This window comes from Lithobates pipiens, unplaced genomic scaffold, assembly GCF_037356315.1.
Source record: "Lithobates pipiens isolate NorthernLeopardFrog02 unplaced genomic scaffold, aLitPip1_a1.2 Scaffold_25, whole genome shotgun sequence".
Taxonomy (NCBI): Eukaryota; Metazoa; Chordata; class Amphibia; order Anura; family Ranidae; genus Lithobates; species Lithobates pipiens.
In genome coordinates this window covers 92,391,243-92,409,544 of record NW_027507787.1, presented here as the reverse complement: position 1 = coordinate 92,409,544, position 18,302 = coordinate 92,391,243, and the positions used below count along the sequence as shown (strand labels likewise).

The 18,302-nt window shown below is 43.5% G+C and overlaps 1 protein-coding gene across 2 annotated transcripts in view; it reads left to right on the top strand.

The window, feature by feature from the left end:
- CLCF1 (cardiotrophin like cytokine factor 1) overlaps positions 1 to 18,302 on the top strand; it is a 72,108-nt gene that overhangs the window by 14,190 nt on the left and 39,616 nt on the right. The window contains exon 2 of one of the 2 annotated variants that reach the window (XM_077454683.1): positions 13,157 to 13,320. In XM_077454683.1, the coding sequence (XP_077310809.1) occupies positions 13,157 to 13,320 (164 nt within the window). Of the gene's footprint in view, positions 1 to 11,762; positions 13,321 to 18,302 lie in introns of those variants that run through there. The other variant, XM_077454682.1, reaches the window with a different exon arrangement.

Genomic DNA, 18,302 nt, shown 5'->3' with positions numbered 1-18,302 from the left:
CACACCAGACATCCCAAGAATATTGCTGAACTGAAACAGTTCTGTAAAGAGAAATAGTCAAGAATTCCTCCTGACCATTGTGCACGTCTGATCTGCAACTACAGTTTGTTGGTTGAAGTTATTGCTCCCAAATGAGGTTCAACCAGTTATTAAATCCAAGGGTTCACATACTTTTCCCACTTGCTCTTTGAATGTTTACATGGTGTGTTAAATAAAAACATGGTAATATTAAATTATTTGTGTGTTATTAGTTTAAGCAGACTGTGATTGTCTATTGTTGTGACTTGGATGAAGATCAGATCACATTTTATGACCAATTTGTGCAGAAATCCATATCATTCCAAAAGGTTTCACATACTTTTTATTGCAACTGTATGTACTAAGATCTCTGAAGGTAAGATCTCATCTACTGAAGCCACTAAAACAGTACAATAAGCAGCAAAAGTGTCCAAGACTGTGAAGAAGAGTTGAGCTATCTCTAGATAGAGGAAGATTTCACTTTGCACTTGTTTTTATGTGCAACAGCCTTTGTTGCCCTTCTGTCTGAACAAGCCCTTCAGGCATCGCCTAGATTTCATCGAGGCAGCACTGCATTGCCGTCTCATAATTTAACCACTTCAATACCAGGCACTTAAACACCTTCCTGCCCAGACCAATTTTGAGCTTTCAGCGCTGTTGCACTTTCAATGACAATTGCGTGGTCATGCTACACTGTACCCAAATGAAATTTTTAGCATTTTTTTCCCACAAATAGAGCGTTCTTTTGGTGGTATTTGATCACCTCTGCGGTTTTTATTTTTTGCTAAACAAATAAAAAAATACCGAAAATTTTGAAAAAATAAATGTTTTTTTTTGTTTCAGTTTCAAAACTTTGCAAATAAGTAAGTTTTCTCCTTCACTGATAGGACTGTGCTGATAATCGATCAGCACACACCCCCCCTGTCAGAGGAGCAGCCGATCGGCTCTCCTCTACTCGCGTCTGACAGACGCGAGTGAGGAAAAGCCGATCACCGGCTTTTCCTATTTACACTGTGATCAGCCGTGATTGGACACGGCTGATCACGTGGTAAAGAGTCTCCGTCGGAGACTCTTTACCGAGATCGTAGTTGCCGGGTGTCAGACTGACACCCCGCAACAACGATCCCCGCGATGCGCGCCCCCGGGGGCGTGCAGCGGCACATAATCCTGATCACGTCATATGACGTCCGGTCAGGATTATGCAACCACTTTGCCACCGTCTATTTGTTATAGGGCGGGCGGCAAGTGGTTAAACAATAAATGGGCATGTACAGTATTCTAAAATTACAAGACCTTACTTTGCGACTGTTCCTGTCTTTTCCATGCTGAAAACTTGAACCCATGTGATTATACATGATTTTAGTTCCCGACCCGCACATATGTGAACCTAGCCTAAATGGAAACATGCCTTACATTTATGTACAAAATACACAGTAAACATTTACAGTATACACAAAGTATAACAAGAACAACAAAATCCACAGCTCCTCCACCCAGCTTTGATCAGAGACTCCAGCAGAATGATTTGTTTAGAGAAGCACCCAATAAACGATCTCACTCCAAATCCTCCAACTGACTTGCTGTCTTTTGCTGCTGCATTCTACATAATGCCACATCATTCACCTTACCAACTGTTCAGTGTTTGCTTCCCCTCTCTGCCAATCCCTTCATTGGCTGCCACTCACCCAAAAATTAAATGAAAATACTAACAACCTACAAAGTCACCTACAACTCAGGCCCCAGCTACATCACTAACCTAGTCTCAAAATACCAACCTCATTTTTCTCTTCGTTCCTCCCATGCTCGCCTCCAGGACTTTTCCCAAGCCTCTCCCATCCTATGGAACTCCCCACCCTAATCTGTCCGACTATCTTTTACTCTGTGCACTTTTAGACTATCCCTGAAAACCCTCCTCTTCAGAGAAGCCTATCCTGCCTCCACCTAATAACTGTATGTTTACTATCTCCATCGGTTCATCCCCCATACTTATTACCTTTTGTATCCCACCCCATCTTAAGGCTGGTACACACTAGTAGTTTTTTTTCATTCAACCCAGTGGGCTAAACAAAAACAAAAAAACCCGAAGAGCTCAGGGGGAGACACTGTACTAACAATCCAATGTTAACACAGTGATCTCCCCTGCTGGGGTATTGGCTGAAAGTGCTGATCAAGAGCGGATCTGCAGATCTTTTTGTGTCATGGCCCTTCGACAGAAGCCGGACGTTCAGCTGGCTTATGTCAGACTGGCTGCCGTACACACAGGCTGAATGTTTTCTGGTTTGTATTGAACCAGCCAATGTTGCCTGATATTCAGCCCATGTGTCCTAGGCTTTAGATTGTAAGCTCTAATGAGCAGAGCCCTTTGATTCCTCCTGTATTGAATTATTGTAACTGCACTGTCTGCCTTCTTGTTGTAAAGTGCTGGACAAACCGATAGCACTATTTAAATCCTGAATAATAATAATAAATAATAAATGATGCTGGAAGACGTCATCTCTGACGAAGCATGTAGGGCGGTGCTGCGTGCTGACGCCATCACGTTTACACTGACGCCTGAAGTGCGGGTGTACTACTTTTGCCAGCAAAGAGATTATTATTGGACTTATTTACTACATACGCATGTAATTGCAATTTTAAATGTTTTAAAAGCAATAAGTTATTTTATACTATTGGAGCGCTTTTTTCCCTATATACTTCGATTCTTGGTAATTGTGGTGACTGGGCTGGAGACAAGCAGGGGGAGCTGTGTTCCATAGAATCGCATTTCCATCTACAACATCCCATAGAGGGTTATTACCATAGCTCGTTTGACTTCTCTAGAGATAGAGGATCAATAGTGTCCGGTAAGCACCCCTATTATCTGAGATGATGGTTTTCACAGAAGGAGTTTCTATTATCCTTAGTGCCGCACTTCTTGATAAACTTTGCTTGAAGATTACTTCAAATAATTGTCACTTTTTCACGTGGACTATTTTCAAAATATGTAGTTATGATTCTTTGAATGTTTTGGTTTTATACACTTTTTTGTAATAAGTGTGGCTTTTTGTTGTTTTATATTGTAATAACTGAGGTTATATTACGTGGTTAAGTCACTGCTACTATTTACCGAATTTAGACACTATTGGCATTAGCGCGGTTTTGGTTCTTGTTTTTGGATCCGGTACTTGTGCTTGGGCTGTGCTATTCTTGAATGTAGAATGGTCTTCAAGTGGAAGGTGATTTGACCTGAATGTTGTATACAATTTTCAAGCCAGCAGAAAGCCACACACCCTGATCAATCCAAGAGAGTGCACTTTTTTTTCTGCCATATTGCTCAATGTGAGACCCTGGCAGATGGGGGTTCTTGGTATAGGGATGCGGTTTGGGGTGGGGGTGAGTAGGCAACCTCTAGCATGCCAACTTCTAATGTTCATAGATACTCAGTCTGCGTCTTTATATGACTGAATCCCATTCACCCCATTCAATTAGGGAATACAATATTTTGCAGTTTTATTTTACCACCAAAACAAACATTCCTTCATTTTTCTGTGGTCAATACATTTTGAAAAATCTTCCATAACATTTTCGTGTACCTAAAGTTTCACATCTAACCAGACCTACCTTCCTATACTGTCATTTGCTGAAACAATCCTCTGTTTAGCTCCCTTGTGCTGTATATTTTACTTCTTGTCCCTCTTCTCCCTGTTTCCTCTCGTTATTACAGAGTGCACATGTGCTTCCCATTACATGTAAAAACAGAGTGAGGAACCAAAATAAGAGAGATAGAGGTGTCTAAAAAAAAAAAAAAAAAAAAAAAAAGAGCAAAAGAAAATCGGCCCTAGGATTTATTTATTTTTAAAATTATTTTCAGAATTCCATCTCTGTGACATCATTCAGTTTTATGTTGTTTTTCCGCACAAAATTGCCGCAGTTAGCCAGCTATGGTGGATTCGCATGTTTGGAACAGCCTTTAGGGAGTAAGGCTTTCAACAATTGGGCCGAAAGCCACTAGTGGCCCTCAAAGTTTTTGCTTTTTTACAGCTCTTGAGGGGTCAACATAACCTCCAGTTATTTTTTTTTTCTGCTTCTAAAATGTGCTAGATGTTCCTTGGATTGTATTAGCTTATATCCGAAAGAGAGTCATTGGAATGGTTCTATAAGATATTCGCAAAAAAATAATAAAGTACACAGATCGACATAGTCAGCTCTAGGAAGAAAAAAGTTTTTCAAAAACATTGTTCAGAATTTTTATTTTATTTTTTCTTCTATATAATTAGATGCTCTTAATGACTACCAAAGAATATTGTTGATATGGACAACCTAAATAAAACATGGACAGTGCCTTGAAAAAATATTCATACCCTTTACATACATTTTGTCATTTTACAACCAAAAACACAAATGTGTTTTATTGGGATTTTATGTGATAGATCAACACAAAGTGGCAGATAATTGTGAAGTGGAAGGAAAATGATAAATGGTTTTGATTTTTTTTTTTTTTACAAATAAATATGTGAAAAGTGTGGCATGCATTTGTATTCAGCCCCCCTGAGTCAATACTTTGTAGAACCACCTTTCACTACAATGCCAGCTGAAAGTCTTTTTGGATATGTCTCTACCAGCTTTGCACATCTAGAGAGTGAAATTTTTGCCCATTCTTCTTTGCAAAATAGCTCAAGTTCTGTCAGATTGGATGAATGCAAACCACATATGTGAACCCATCCTAAAAGAGAAGTATGACCAAAGCTTTTTAGGCCATGCTTTTATCGTTGGTCACAGGAGTGCATTTACTTTTGCTGTAGTTATAGCCTGCTATCAGCTGACGTGGCAGAGCTGCTTTGAAAGTATCGCGACAATATTGTCCGGATCCATAAAGTTGCCTGATTGGCAGCTGTGCTGAGAGCCAGAGCCAGCTGTGCCTGTACCCTCTCCAGACCAGCGCTTCGCTCTGGGCAGACAGAGAACTGAGTGATCAGCAGTCATATGATCACTTAATTCTCAGGCTTAGCATCAATGTGGGACAGCTCCAGCATCACACTTAGGTGACTATGTGTGTTTGTTTGTTTTTATATACTCCAAACTTCTCCTTTCTTTCTCCCCACTACAGCAATGCCTTTTGTCGATTCTATTCAGTTGCTGGGAGCAAGGAACATAGTTCTTGGTATGGAAGAGCATGGAGCGCACCCCCCTCTTTCTCAAGTGACAATGCTGGTACTTCTTGACTGGCCTAGCATTTTCACACGGGGGCAGGAAGACAGTCCTCAGCCTTGTGTAAGCCCTGTTCCTTACTTCCAGCAACTGAATTCAGGTATGAGGAAAGTTTAGAGGAATTTAATGCATTCTCTCTTGAGAAGAGTAGATTAAGGGGGGGGGATATGATCAACATGTAAAACTATATAAGAGATCCATATAGTGAACTTGGTGTTGAGGTTTTCACTTCATGGTCAACACAGAAAACAAGGGGGCACTCTTTATGCCTAGAGGAAAAGAGATTTCATCTCCAAATATGAAAAGGTTTCTTCACGGTAACGCCATGTACACACGAGCGTAATTTCCGACAGAAAAAGTCAGACGGCAGCTTTTCATCGTATATTCCGATCGTGTGTATGTCCCCTCGGACTTTTTACGTCGAAAATTCTGATGGACCTAGAAAGAGAACCTGTTCTAAATTTTTCAGACGGAACCAATTCCTATCAGGAAAAACGGCTCGTCTGTATGCTGTTCCGACGTACCAAAAACGTTGCACGTGTTGTACGTCACCGCGTTCTTGTCGGTCGGACTTTGGTGTGACTGTTTGTATGCACGACAGCTTGAGTGGAATTCTGTCGGAGAAACCTTCGGAGTTTATTTCGATGGAAAAACCACTTGTGTGTACACGGCATAAGAGCTGTGAAAATGTGGAATAGACTCCCTCCAGAGGTGGTTCTGGCCAGCTCAGTAGATGGCATCAACTGTGGGTATAGGATTGGGTATATGGGATTGTATGATATTATTTTTTATTTATTTATTTTTATGGTTGAACTAGATGGACTTGTGTCTTTTTTCTACCTGTCTAACTATGTAACTAAGTGGTGGGATAGCAGAGGAAGGGTGAGTATACGATGCTATGGAGGCAGGACTCCAATGCTGATCCAATCGCTTCATTATTTTTGAATTCATTAAAAATGTGGCTCAAAGACTCGGAAGGGAAGTAAAAGGCAATTATTTTAAAGGGACCCGAAATTGCTCTTGCATACGCCCCTACATGGGCGTCCGCAGCAGGGGGCAAGGGGGGTCAAGTGCCCCCCCCCTGGAATCCCCAAGGTGTTGCAGCCGCCGCCATGCTGAATTTTTTTTACTGAGTCCGCCAGCGGCTGCATCCTCCGCTCTCTCCTCTGGATCACAGAGCTGGCTGCCTCTGTATTCGGCGGCCGCTCTGTAACATGCCCCCCCCCCAGAACTGCTTGTGTCATAGTAGAGATAATCAACGTTCCACCTATCACACAAGCCGGTCTGGTGGGGCCGTGCTACAGAGCGGCCGCCGTACACAGCCAGCCATCGCTTTTATCCATAGTAGGAGATGCTGCAGGTACAGCCCACCCTGTGTGCCAAAGTGCCTGGATAGGAGGATCGGGGGCTGCCAATTCTATCCAACTTATTTTACTGTCCCCAGTTCACCTTGTGCTCCCTGCCCCCCCCGTGCTCTCCTCCACCACACTCTCCTGCCCCCCCCCCCCATTGCTCTTCTCCACCACCACACTCTCCTGCCCCCACCAGTGCTCTCCTCCACCACCACACTCTCCTGCCCCCCCAGTGCTCTCCTCCACCACCACACTCTCCTGCCCCCCCAGTGCTCTCCTCCACCACCACACTCTCCTGCCCCCCCCCAGTGCTCTCCTCCACCAGCACACTCTCCTGTCCCCACCCCCAGTGCTCTCCTCCACCACCACCACACTCTCCTGCCCCCCCCAGTGCTCTCCTCCACCACCACACTCTCCTGCCCCCCTCAGTGCTCTCCTCCACCACCACACTCTCCTGCCCCCCCCCAGTGCTCTCCTCCACCACCACACTCTCCTGCCCCCCAGTGCTCTCCTCCACCACCACACTCTCCTGCCCCCCCTAGTGCTCTCCTCCACCACCACACTCCCCCCCCCAGTGCTCTTCTCCACCACCACACTCTCCTGCCCCCCCCCCCTAGTGCTCTCCTCCACCACCACACTCTCCTGCCCCCCCCCCAGTGCTCTCCTCCACCACCACACTCTCCTGCCCCCCCCCCAGTGCCCTCCTCCACCACCACACTCTCCTGCCCCCCCCAGTGCTCTCCTCCACCACCACACTCTCCTGCCCCCCCCCCCAGTGCTCTCCTCCACCACCACACTCTCCTGCCCCCCCCAGTGCTCTCCTCCACCACCACACTCTCCTGCCCCCCCCCCCCGCAGTTCTCTCCCCCCCTGCTCTCCCCATCCTTCTCTAGCCACCATCTCAGTGCCCTCCAGAGTAACTTCCAATACAAAGTGAAGATGAATTATCTGTTCTATAACACATATGTATTACCAGTGGAAAGATTTTCATGAGATTGTCGAAAAGGGGCGGAGCATGAGCGGCCTTAAAATGATGCCCCCCCTTGGAAAAAGTTCTGCGGACGCCCATGCGCCCCTAACGACAAGTTTCCTTTAACAAGTTGGAGAATGGGTAGAGAAGTCTACCTGATTCTAAAATAGACCATTTCTTAGTATAGTCTATTTAAAAAAATAAAAATCTGTGAATCCAGGGTGAAGGTAGTGTGAACCTTGAATGAAAACATTTACAAATAGACCCTAAATGTGTTATCACGTGCAATGCACTCGTTGATAACCCTAGTTAAAAGAATACCGTAAATTTGTGATAAAACAAAAAGCACTTTCTCATACCTGAATTATTCCATCAGATAGGTTTGCAGACTTAGTCTAGATTCACACTGGTGCATGTGATTCGTACAGGAATCGCACCACAGTCCTGTGCACATCACATGTGATGTCTGTACATTGCAATTTGAGCCATCTATTTTGTATGGCTAAAATCACATCCGCACCAAAATGGTCTAGGGCCCTTTTTTCCCACACCTGAATCGCATTGCGTGGATGTTCACACAATTCCGTCAGCAAAAGTCCGATGGAGCGTACACACGGTCGGAATTTCCGACCAAAAGCTCACATTGGACTTTTGCTGTCAGAATTTCTGATGGCGTGTACGGGGCATAACAATTAAAAGCAGGGGTATAATTTGTACACATTTGCAAATATATGCGTAAGCTGCAGAGGCTACTTCACGGCACCCCAGTATTATCTGCAGTCCAAACTGTACTTCTTTTACAGTTTGGCTTCCAAATAGTGTGATGCACAGTGAACTGGCCCTTTGTTTAAAAAGTTTGAGGATCCCCACTCTAGAGCTTCAGTATCCATTGACATCTACAACAGGGGTGGGCAACCCGGGGCCTCCAGTTGTTGTGGAACTACATTTCCCATGAGGCATTGCAAGTCTGGCAGTTTCAATTACTCCCAGAGTCATGATGGGACTTGTAGTTCTTCAACAGCTGGAGGGCCCCAGGTTGCCCACCCCTGATCTACAAGGATGTCAGTGTTGAAATCACTGTTCTTGTGTTTTGAAAGCATCTGCAAACAGCTTATGGCCATTAGGCAGGAAATCTAAACTAGTAGAATTGTTGATGGTGAAACGCTGCACAATGTTGCAGGCTACAAGGACCTTCCTCATGGACAACTTTGGGGCTATCCAAATATACCACTGAAAGTGTTTTGTTATATCTGTTTAGTAAATCCCCCCCCCCCCCCCTCCAAAATTTTGATCCTGTCAAAAGTCTTTTCAGCTGATAACCTCCTGTGCTCTACCTCTGCTGCACTTTTATCAATTTCTTTGTATCCTCACACTGTATATACTACAGAACACCTCCCGTCTACATTTTGAAGAAGAGAAAAGGAATAGGTGTTCTGTAGTCCTGTCCTTAAGGTGACAACATTGCTTTGCCATAGATCACCAGATAGATGAAAATAAAAGTAAAAAACTCTGAAAAAACAAAAACGAACGCACCTGCCGCTTAAAAGGACTGGTGAGCGTCTTTGCGGTTTGCGTATGCTCCCGGGGGGACACTGAATGATCAGTCACCACTGCATGTTTAAACACTACAGTGGATTTTACAGACTTCTGATAGGTTGATGCACAAGTGCCTGCTGAATCTATTTGAAATTATATTCCCCAGTCTTTTGGAACTATTTGTTTATTTCCTCAATAAATGTGGGCCGTTAATGGTCAGAGAGGCCCTCCTTGCCTTCCCCCTTGATAATCCAGGATTTTTCAAGCTTTGCATTTTCACCCCCCTCTACCCCAGTGAATGATACACCTATATCTGTATATGTTATCAGTCCATCCTCCAGCTATTGGTATTAATGAGAATCCACCTTCTGTTATAAACAGTGATTTACTTCTAATTAACCCGGGAAATTTCCATGTGTAGACAATCGTGTGTCTGTGAGTGAGACCTCTTTTTTTTTTTCAACCAAACCCTGTGTGTCCTGAAGAAGCAATAGCGAAACGCGTTGACGCACAGGGGCTCACTACTATCTATTCGGTGTCAATTTTCTGTCAATATGTACTGAATATTTTTAACTCTTTTCTATATATGACCTGTCTATTGTAATCTTGTTGTTAATAAAATATTAATTTTATTATACTTTTGTCCTGAAAAATCCGAATGAGGGCCTCTGGCCCTTTACCCCTCTCCCCTGCAGTTTACGTATGTTTTGCAGCTGTAGTTGCCCATATCTCTGGATCTGCGTAACACTGGGTTTTCACTGGTAACCTCTGCTTATGAATTATTTCATTATTTACTCAGTTTGCTTCCCAGGTTTATGGCAGGTAAACTTCCAGAAATATTTGCTGTTTGGACTTAAAACTCAAACAAAAATTTGAAAAATACAACGAATGCTAATCCATTAGGTACTATGGAGCTGTGCAACATAATACTGTAGTTGGAATGCTAAATAATAGTTTGGTTGCATAAGAATATATTGTACATTGTGTATTGTATAAGAAATCTTGCCCCCGGCAATATAAAAAACAGTGGATCGTTGAGCCCTAAGTGTCCACCTTGGCCACAAATATCGATTTGGTTGGGTTTATTCTTCATGTGTGTGAAAAAAAGTGAATTTCCAAAGTACATCCAGTGTCTGAATTGACAATTAGAAAATAATAAACCAGACCTTGGCAGCGGCGTCTATTCCCGGATAGAAGTGTTTTTTTCCATCCTTGGAAATATGTATGATGGAAACTAATTGCAGATAAATTTTTCAATAGTTAATCATAAGTCTTCCTGAAGATCGGAAATTAATATTCACGCCAAAAGTGATTACACCCACCAGTAATTTGTAAACCTTAGGGCCCTTAAAGTAAACTTTCCTAGGAGAAATATGGTCTGCTATATGTTGCACCTGAAAATGCTAGCTGCCTGGCTGTTTATGCTGGCCTTCTGCCTCAGCACTTTAAGTCACGAATTTGGAAGAAATATGTTGAAGTCAGAAACGCTTATCTGGATCAGAGACTTAAAGAACTGAAGTCAAAGGATCAGTATGACAGCTAAGAAACCATCAAATGAGAAATCAGCATTGGCATTTCTCAAAGGAAGCATTCCCTTAAAGACAAGAAAGATCATTCTAAATGGGACCTTTCTTATAATAACGTGTCCACAGTATTAAGATTCTAGTTGTCATTTCAAGCCCAAGCAAATAAATGGATGATAATATCTGATTGGTTGCAAAGTTCTAAACTGCTTTTTTCACTGTGTTTTCACTTTGCATACTGTTACATTATATTTTATATTGTGTACTGTGCATTTTCTAATGGTAAATGTTAGCTTTGTGTTAAAATTAACGTTATCTAATATTTTTTTTCCCCCTCCTTTTTTTTCTCTACATTTCACATTTTATTTCTGTGTTCATATTTTAACCTTGTTTAATTTCCTAAATTTTCTTTTCTCTCCTTACAATTTCTCCCTTTATCTCTCCCTTCCCTATTTCTCAAGTCTTTTTTCCCTCTCCACCTCCTCTCTCCCACCTTTTAATTTCCCTGCGGTCTCCCTCCCGCTTTCTACCCTCTATATGTTCTCTGTATCTCCCACTCAATCCATCCTTCCCTCTCCCTCTCTCTCTTTCTCTACTTCTCCTCTTCCTTCTCCCACTTTCTATTTCTCCTTTAACTCCTTCTATGACTCCCTTACTTATTCTTGCTTTCCTTCTATTCCCTCATTCCTCATGATCCTTACTTCATTTTTCATTACTTTTGTCCCTTCTTTTTTTCCCATTGTTCCTTTCTTCTGCAAACTCCCTTCGTGTTTTTTTATTTTTCCTCTCTCCCTTGATTACCTAATTATCCTTTTCCTTGCTCCTTTTCTTCTTCCTGCACCTCTTTTCTTCTCTGCTCACTTCTCTGTCTTCATACTGATTCTCTTTCTCTCTCTCTCACACGCACTCTATTTATCCCAATTCTATCTCTCTCCCGTGTTCCATTTCCCTTTCTTGATCCCGCTTTATCCTGCTCTTTCTCCCAAATCTTTCTCTCTATCCCACTCTTTCTTCTTATCCTGCTCTCATTCCCAACTCTTCTTCTCTCTCTTTATCCTGTTATCTTTCCCAACTCTTCCTCTTTATCCTGCTCTCCTTCTTACTTCTTTCCCCCTCTCTCTCTTTATCCTGCTCACCTTTTTATGTCCTTGCCCTCTCTCTCTCTTTATCCTGATCTCTCTCTCCAAACTCTCTATCTCTCTCTCTCTCTCTCTCCTGCTCTTTCTCCAAACATTCCCTCTCTCTCCTTTTTTTGCTCTCTTTTCCATTTTCCTCTTTCTCTTTATCCCACACTCCCCTCCACCTCCTCCCCTCTTTCTTTACTTCGCTTTCTCTCTCACCTTCCCCTCTCTCTTTATCGTTACCTCTCTCCCTCAAATCTTCCACTCACCTCTCCCCCTCGCTCTTTATCCCACCCTCTCTCCCACCTCTTCCCACTCTCTTTATCCCTTTTTCCCTTCTACCGCTTCCCTTCTTTCTCTCCCACCTCTTCCCCTCCCCTTTCCTGCTCTCCCTTCCACCTCTTCTCCCTCCCCTTTCCTGCTCTCCCTTCCACCTCTCCACCCTCCCCTTTCCTGCTCTCCCTTCCACCTCCTCTCCCTCCCCTTTCCTGCTCTCCCTTCCACCTCTCCACCCTCCCCTTTCCTGCTCTCCCTTCCACCTCTTCTCCCTCCCCTTTCCTGCTCTCCCTTCCACCTCTCCACCTTCCCCTTTCCGGCGTTCCCTTCCACCTATTCCCTTCTCTGTTTTTTCTGCTCTCTTTTCCACCTCTTCATCTCTCTCTTTATCCTGCTTTTTTTTCTGCCTCTTCCCCTCTCTCTTTTTCCCGCTCTCCTTTCCACCTCTTCCTCTCTCTCTTTATCTCACTATCCCGCCCACCTCCTCTACTCTCTCTTTTTCCCACTCTCACTTCCACCTCTTCCTCCCTCTCTCTCTCTCTCTCTCTTTATCCCAATGTCCTTTCCACCTCTTCCGCTCTCTTTTTTTCCCACTCTTCCTTCCACCTCTTCCTCTCTGTCTTTCTCATCCTCTCCCATTCATGTCTTCCCTTCTCTCTTTATCCCACTCTCCCCCCCCACCTCTTCCTTTTGCTCTTTATCCCACTCTCCTGCCCACCTCTTCCCCTTTCTCTTTATACCACTCTCCTTTCCGCCTCTTTCTCTTTATCCCACTCTCCTTTCCGCCTCTTCCCTTCTCTCTTTATCCCACTCTCCTTTCCGTCTCTTCCCTTCTCTCTTTATCCTGCTCTCCCTTCCACCTCTTTCTCTTTACCCTACTCTCACAATCGCCTCTTCCTCTCTCTCTTTGTCCTGAACTCCCGCTCACCTCCTCCCCTCTCTCTCTATCTTGCTCTTTTTTCCGACTCTTTTTCTCTATCTTTATCCTGCTCTCTCTCTCTCTCTCTCCCATTCTTCCTCTCTGCTTTTATTCTGCTTTTCTCTACCTTTCACCCTCTTCCTCTAACTTTATCCCGCTTCCCTCTTTCTTTCCCCCACCATCTTCTTGTGTATGCACCTATCTCTCTTGTATTGTCCTCTCCCTTACAACCTGGTCACTAACTGTCTCTGAAGAGGGCTCACAGAGAGTCCTATGTGCTATGCTGGTCTCTCTCTTGCATGCGGTCGCTGTCGATGCTTTAAACATAACAGATCCTCTTGCTAGAAGCTCAATACAGAAAAGCTACGATCTCACGAAATACCTGGAACACCAACTGCGCTCCCTTGCTGGACCATATGTGAGTAAATAAATTTTTCTTATTATTATACTGTATTTACCAAAAAGTAAATTTTCCTGTTTTTGTATAGCTTTTGGGTTTGCAGCATATTAGAATAGTATTGGAAAATGGTGAAGTGAGTTTAGTTGTTCAAACCCTTTGATGGGGTTTACTCATAAATAAGAATGGCTTTAAATTGTCAAAATAAATCGGACACAACTTCATACCTTTGTCTTAAAGTCGGGCTAAAGCCATTTTCTGTTTTGGTTTTGATGGACATGAGGAGCAATACAAAGCAGAAAAGTCTATGTGTTATTTGTCCATCTCTTTCTGTCCCACAGAAACCTTGTCATTGACAGGAAATGAGGGGAAATCTCACCAGTGGGGACACATACATTATTAACAATGTGATAATGGGATATAATAGGATATAATCTTGATGGGAACAGCAAACTATGGGGAGAAAACTTGAAGAAGATGAAAGTTATGGCTGAAGCTGTAAGGTTTTAGCCTGTCAAATAAATTGTAGTAGTTAAGTGCATTCAGGGTAAGAAAGTTAGAGGAATGGGTGGGTGATGGTTTCTAGTTGTACCAACAATTTATCATAATGTGCGAAAGAAAGATCTTGGAATCCCAATGTGGGTGGTTGGGAGCATGTATAGTAAATGTGGAAAAATGTCCATTCTATAATGTATAAGGCCACCCTGCCAAACTGGGTATTTTTATGTTTGGCCCGGTCCAGCCCAGACCTGTGTCCACCAGGGTTTGTAGTTGAGGCTGTATCGTTTGTCCAGGTGGGTAGGAAAGTGTATGCCTAAATATTTAAGGGTTATGCATTGCCAGGAGAGAGAGAGAAAGAAAAATGTTGTCTGATCTAATTTGCCATCCATAAATGAATAAAGAATAAAGAAATGTTGAGAGCCTCAGTTTTATGGATCTTGATCTTGAAGTTGTTGTGTGTGTGCCAGCAAAACCGAAACAAAATACTTGTAAAAGGACCATGGATGTAGTCTAAGGGTTGGTAATATAGAGAAGTAAAGGTCTAGTTTGTATCCATCATATCCTACCAACACTCCCTTTATGGATGGATTATTGCGAATTACTATAGGCAGGTGCTCCGTAGCAAGGAGGATCAGGTTTTTTTTTGCTGTTTAAAACTTCCTGTCCCAGTGACACTTACCCCCCTACCTCATTTCTTGTCCAGGTACCACCGGGACAGGAAATTAGGGGAAATCACTCTCAGTGGGATCACAAGATAAGATCATCAATAAAAACCTGGCAAGTTCTAACTAGTTCCCACTCTATCTAAAGAAAAAAAAAGAAAAATGTTTTTGCTGGAGATGGGCTTTAACATCATTCCAAGTGTACCCCTACCTATGCATGTTCTCTGCAACATTAACCTTCTAGTAACTTGACTACAATGCAATTCAATCCAATAGATTGCAGTGGGATTCTTCACTAACCAGCCTTTGTACTTTGCACTACTATAATGCAGCCAAGTTCTGTACTGCACAAATAACAGGTTTACTTTAAGATTTAGTAGAAAAATTCTTTAGACTGTGATTAAATTCAAAATGGCGCTTCGTGACTATGTATGTTAAATGCCAAGTAGAATCAGTCTCCGTACTTTTATTACAACAGTCACCATTTTTGTTTTGGGCAGTCTACCATGTTTTATTAATATTCCTCTAAAGACCATTCATGTACTGTAATCCACATTGACTCATAATAAGATTTTATAGGATTACATAATAACCTTTGTGTATAAGCTGCATCTCCGTGTTGCATTGCTTTCCGTGATACAGGATGATTTTGCAAAAGCCAAAGAAACAAATTTGGGAAACAATCCCCCACCTGCACCAAGCATAACTGGATCTATATTTCAGTATGGAAAAACACTTTAAAAAAAATCTCATACAAGCTTTAACTTGTTAAAGCTGAAGTTTATGTATGACTTATTTTACATAGGGACATTGGCCAGCTTGGAACAATGTAAGTATGTATGTGTCATAACTGTGGGATCCCTGTGAGACCTGGAAATCACTATAGCAGTGTACTACAGTGGTCTTCAGGTCCCGTGCCAAGCAACTGCTCTGCTGCTTTAGTGAATACAGTTGGGAGCTGATGATCGGGAAGCTGCTTCTGAGAAATCCCATACAGCTAGAATGCATGTAGACAGGAAGCAGATGCAAAGATGCAGCCAGAGATCAGCATCACTGAGATGTAACAAAACAAAACAATAATCTTAAAGCGGGAGTCCACCGGGACTCCCCGTTTTTTTTTTTTTTTTTAAAAGCCAGCAGCTACAAATACTGCAGCTGCTGACTTTTAAAATAGTGACACTTACCTGTCCAGCGCGCCCGCGATGTCAGCACCCGAAGCCGATCTCTAGATCGTCTGTAAGGTCCTGCCGCCGCCATCTTGGGTATGGGAATCAGGAAATGGAGCCTTTCGGCTTCATTTCCCGGTTCCCTACTGCGCATGCACGAATCGCGCTGCGCAATAAGGACGGTCCCCGCTGCCTCTGGGATCTGTGTGTTTCCCAGCAGGCAGCGGGGCACTTGCGGAAAGGGGCGGGCACTTGCGGAAAGGGGCGTAATCTACGCCCCTTTCCGCAGAGAGCTATCCCGGAAGTGGGTGCAGAATACCTGTACCGATGAGCGGAGGTCCACTTTAGGGTGGACCTCCGCTTTAAATAAAAGACAATTGTTTATGGGACACATTTCAAAATGTTGTTCATCAGGGTTGCATTGGCTTCAAAGGCTTATGCCCTGTACACACGGCCGGAAAACGTGCGATCAGACTGTGTTGTCGGAAATTCCGATCGTGTGTGGGCTCTATCGGACTTTTTCCGTCGGAATTTCCAACACACTGAGTTTGAGATCTGGATGTAAAATTTTCCGACAACAAAATCTGATCGTTTAAATTCCGATCATGTGTATACAATTCCGACGCACAAAGTGCCACGCATGCTCAGAATACGAGACAAAAGCTATTGGCTACCGGGCTCTTTATTATCCCGTCGTACGTGGTTTATGTCACCTCGTTCAGAACGATCGGATTTTCCAACAACTTTGTGCGACCATGTGTATGCAAGACAAGTTTGGGTCAAAATCCAACAGATTTTGTCGTCGGAATGTGCGACCATGTGTACAGGGCATTAGTTCACTATTTACAGTTTGGGTTCTGAGAATGGTGTATGCTGCCATGTATCATTTTATACCCTAAATTTAGGTGTAATATGAAATATGGTCTAAAACAACCTTTCTCAACCTCCTTAAAGCGGAGGTCCACCCTAAAATGGACCTTCCGCTCATCGGAATCCTCCCCCCCTCCGGCGCCACAATTGGCACTTTTCAGGGGGGAGGGGGGTGCAGTTACCTGGATAATCCAGGTAACTGCACCCACTTCCGGGCTAGCTCTCTGCGGAAAGGGGCGTAGATTACGCCCCTTTCCGCAAGTGCCCGCCCCCTTCCGCAAGTGCCCCGCTGCCTATTGGGAAACACACAGATCCCAGAGGCAGCGGGGACCGTCCTCATTGCGCAGCGCGGCTCGCGCATACGCAGTAGGGAACCGGGAAATGAAGCCGAAAGGCTCCATTTCCTGATTCCCATACCCAAGATGGCGGCGGCAGCACTCGAGTGACGATCTAGAGATCGGCTTCGGGTGCCGACATCGTGGGCGCGCTGGACAGGTAAGTGTCACTATTTTAAAAGTCAGCAGCTGCAGTATTTGTAGCTGCTGACTTAAAAAAAAAAAAAAAACGCGGAGTCCCGGCGGACTCCCGCTTTAATATAGAGGAACCCTTGAAATAATGTTCATGTCTCTGTGAACCCCGGCTACATTGTTACATCTCTAGCTCATGGCATATTTGTGTGGTCAGTAAGTTGTACATATAATAATATATAAAAGAATATAGTGTATCTAGCATATACAGTTGACACCCAGAGCAGATAGTTTTTTAATACTCCTATGCTCTATGAGAAAAAGATGTTTCAGTAACTTTAGTGAAATGGAACAAATAATATTGGACACAAAATAAACCCCAATGGTAAAAATGATAATTCCCCCTCACGCGTGGCGATCGTTGGAAAAGTGCCTTTTTTTATTAGTAGTTGGTGTAGTGGAAGAGCCCCAGGGTGCCACGGAACCCTGGTTAAGTGTCACGGATGGGCTCAGCCCTTCCTTCTCTGAGCTGACCGCTCAGCTGTTGGCTAATTGCCAGCTCCCATCTCTCTCCACAGTTACTCAGCTGTTGTTGATATCCTGCTCGTCAGTCCTGCCTACTAAATCCATCCAGTCCAGTGGTTCTCTGCCTTCGCCTAGGTCAACATCACAGAAACTATCTCCTGCGATCCTGTTTAAGGTTTGCTTTGCTGACATCCCTTCTGGCTCCAGATCCTGCTTGCTGTTCCTCTACACTGATCCCTGACTTCTGGCTTGGCTGACTATCCATTCCAGTTACTGAACTTTGGCTATGTTTTGACTACATTTGTTCTTTTTACTTCTATTATTAAACAAGTGTGATTTAACTGTACTTCTGTCTCGGCCTGATTTCATGGTTTCTGACATTAAGAAACCCTAGCCTAAAAACATGGCCTGTTAGGATTGAGATCACCTGCTGGTGGCACTGTGCTGCTCTAGGCTATTTGCTGCAGCTCCAGTGTCCACCAGCAGGTGTCTCTCAAGAGCCAGCAGGCTGTAATAATCAGCCACACCTGGGTTCAGCCATTAGGTGGCTATATAACCACTTGGCTACCAGGCCAATTCTGACAATTCTCTCCCACATGTAAAAATCATAATTTTTTTGCTAGAAAATTACACAGAACCCCCAAATATTATACATGTTTTGTTTTTGTTTGTTTTTCTGGGACCCTAGAGAATAAAATGGCGGCGGTTGCAAATTTTTATAGCGCACGGTATTTGTGCAGCAATTTTTCAAACGCGTTTAAAAAAAAAAAACTGTTTCATGCATAAAAAATAAATAAACAGAAAGGTTAGCC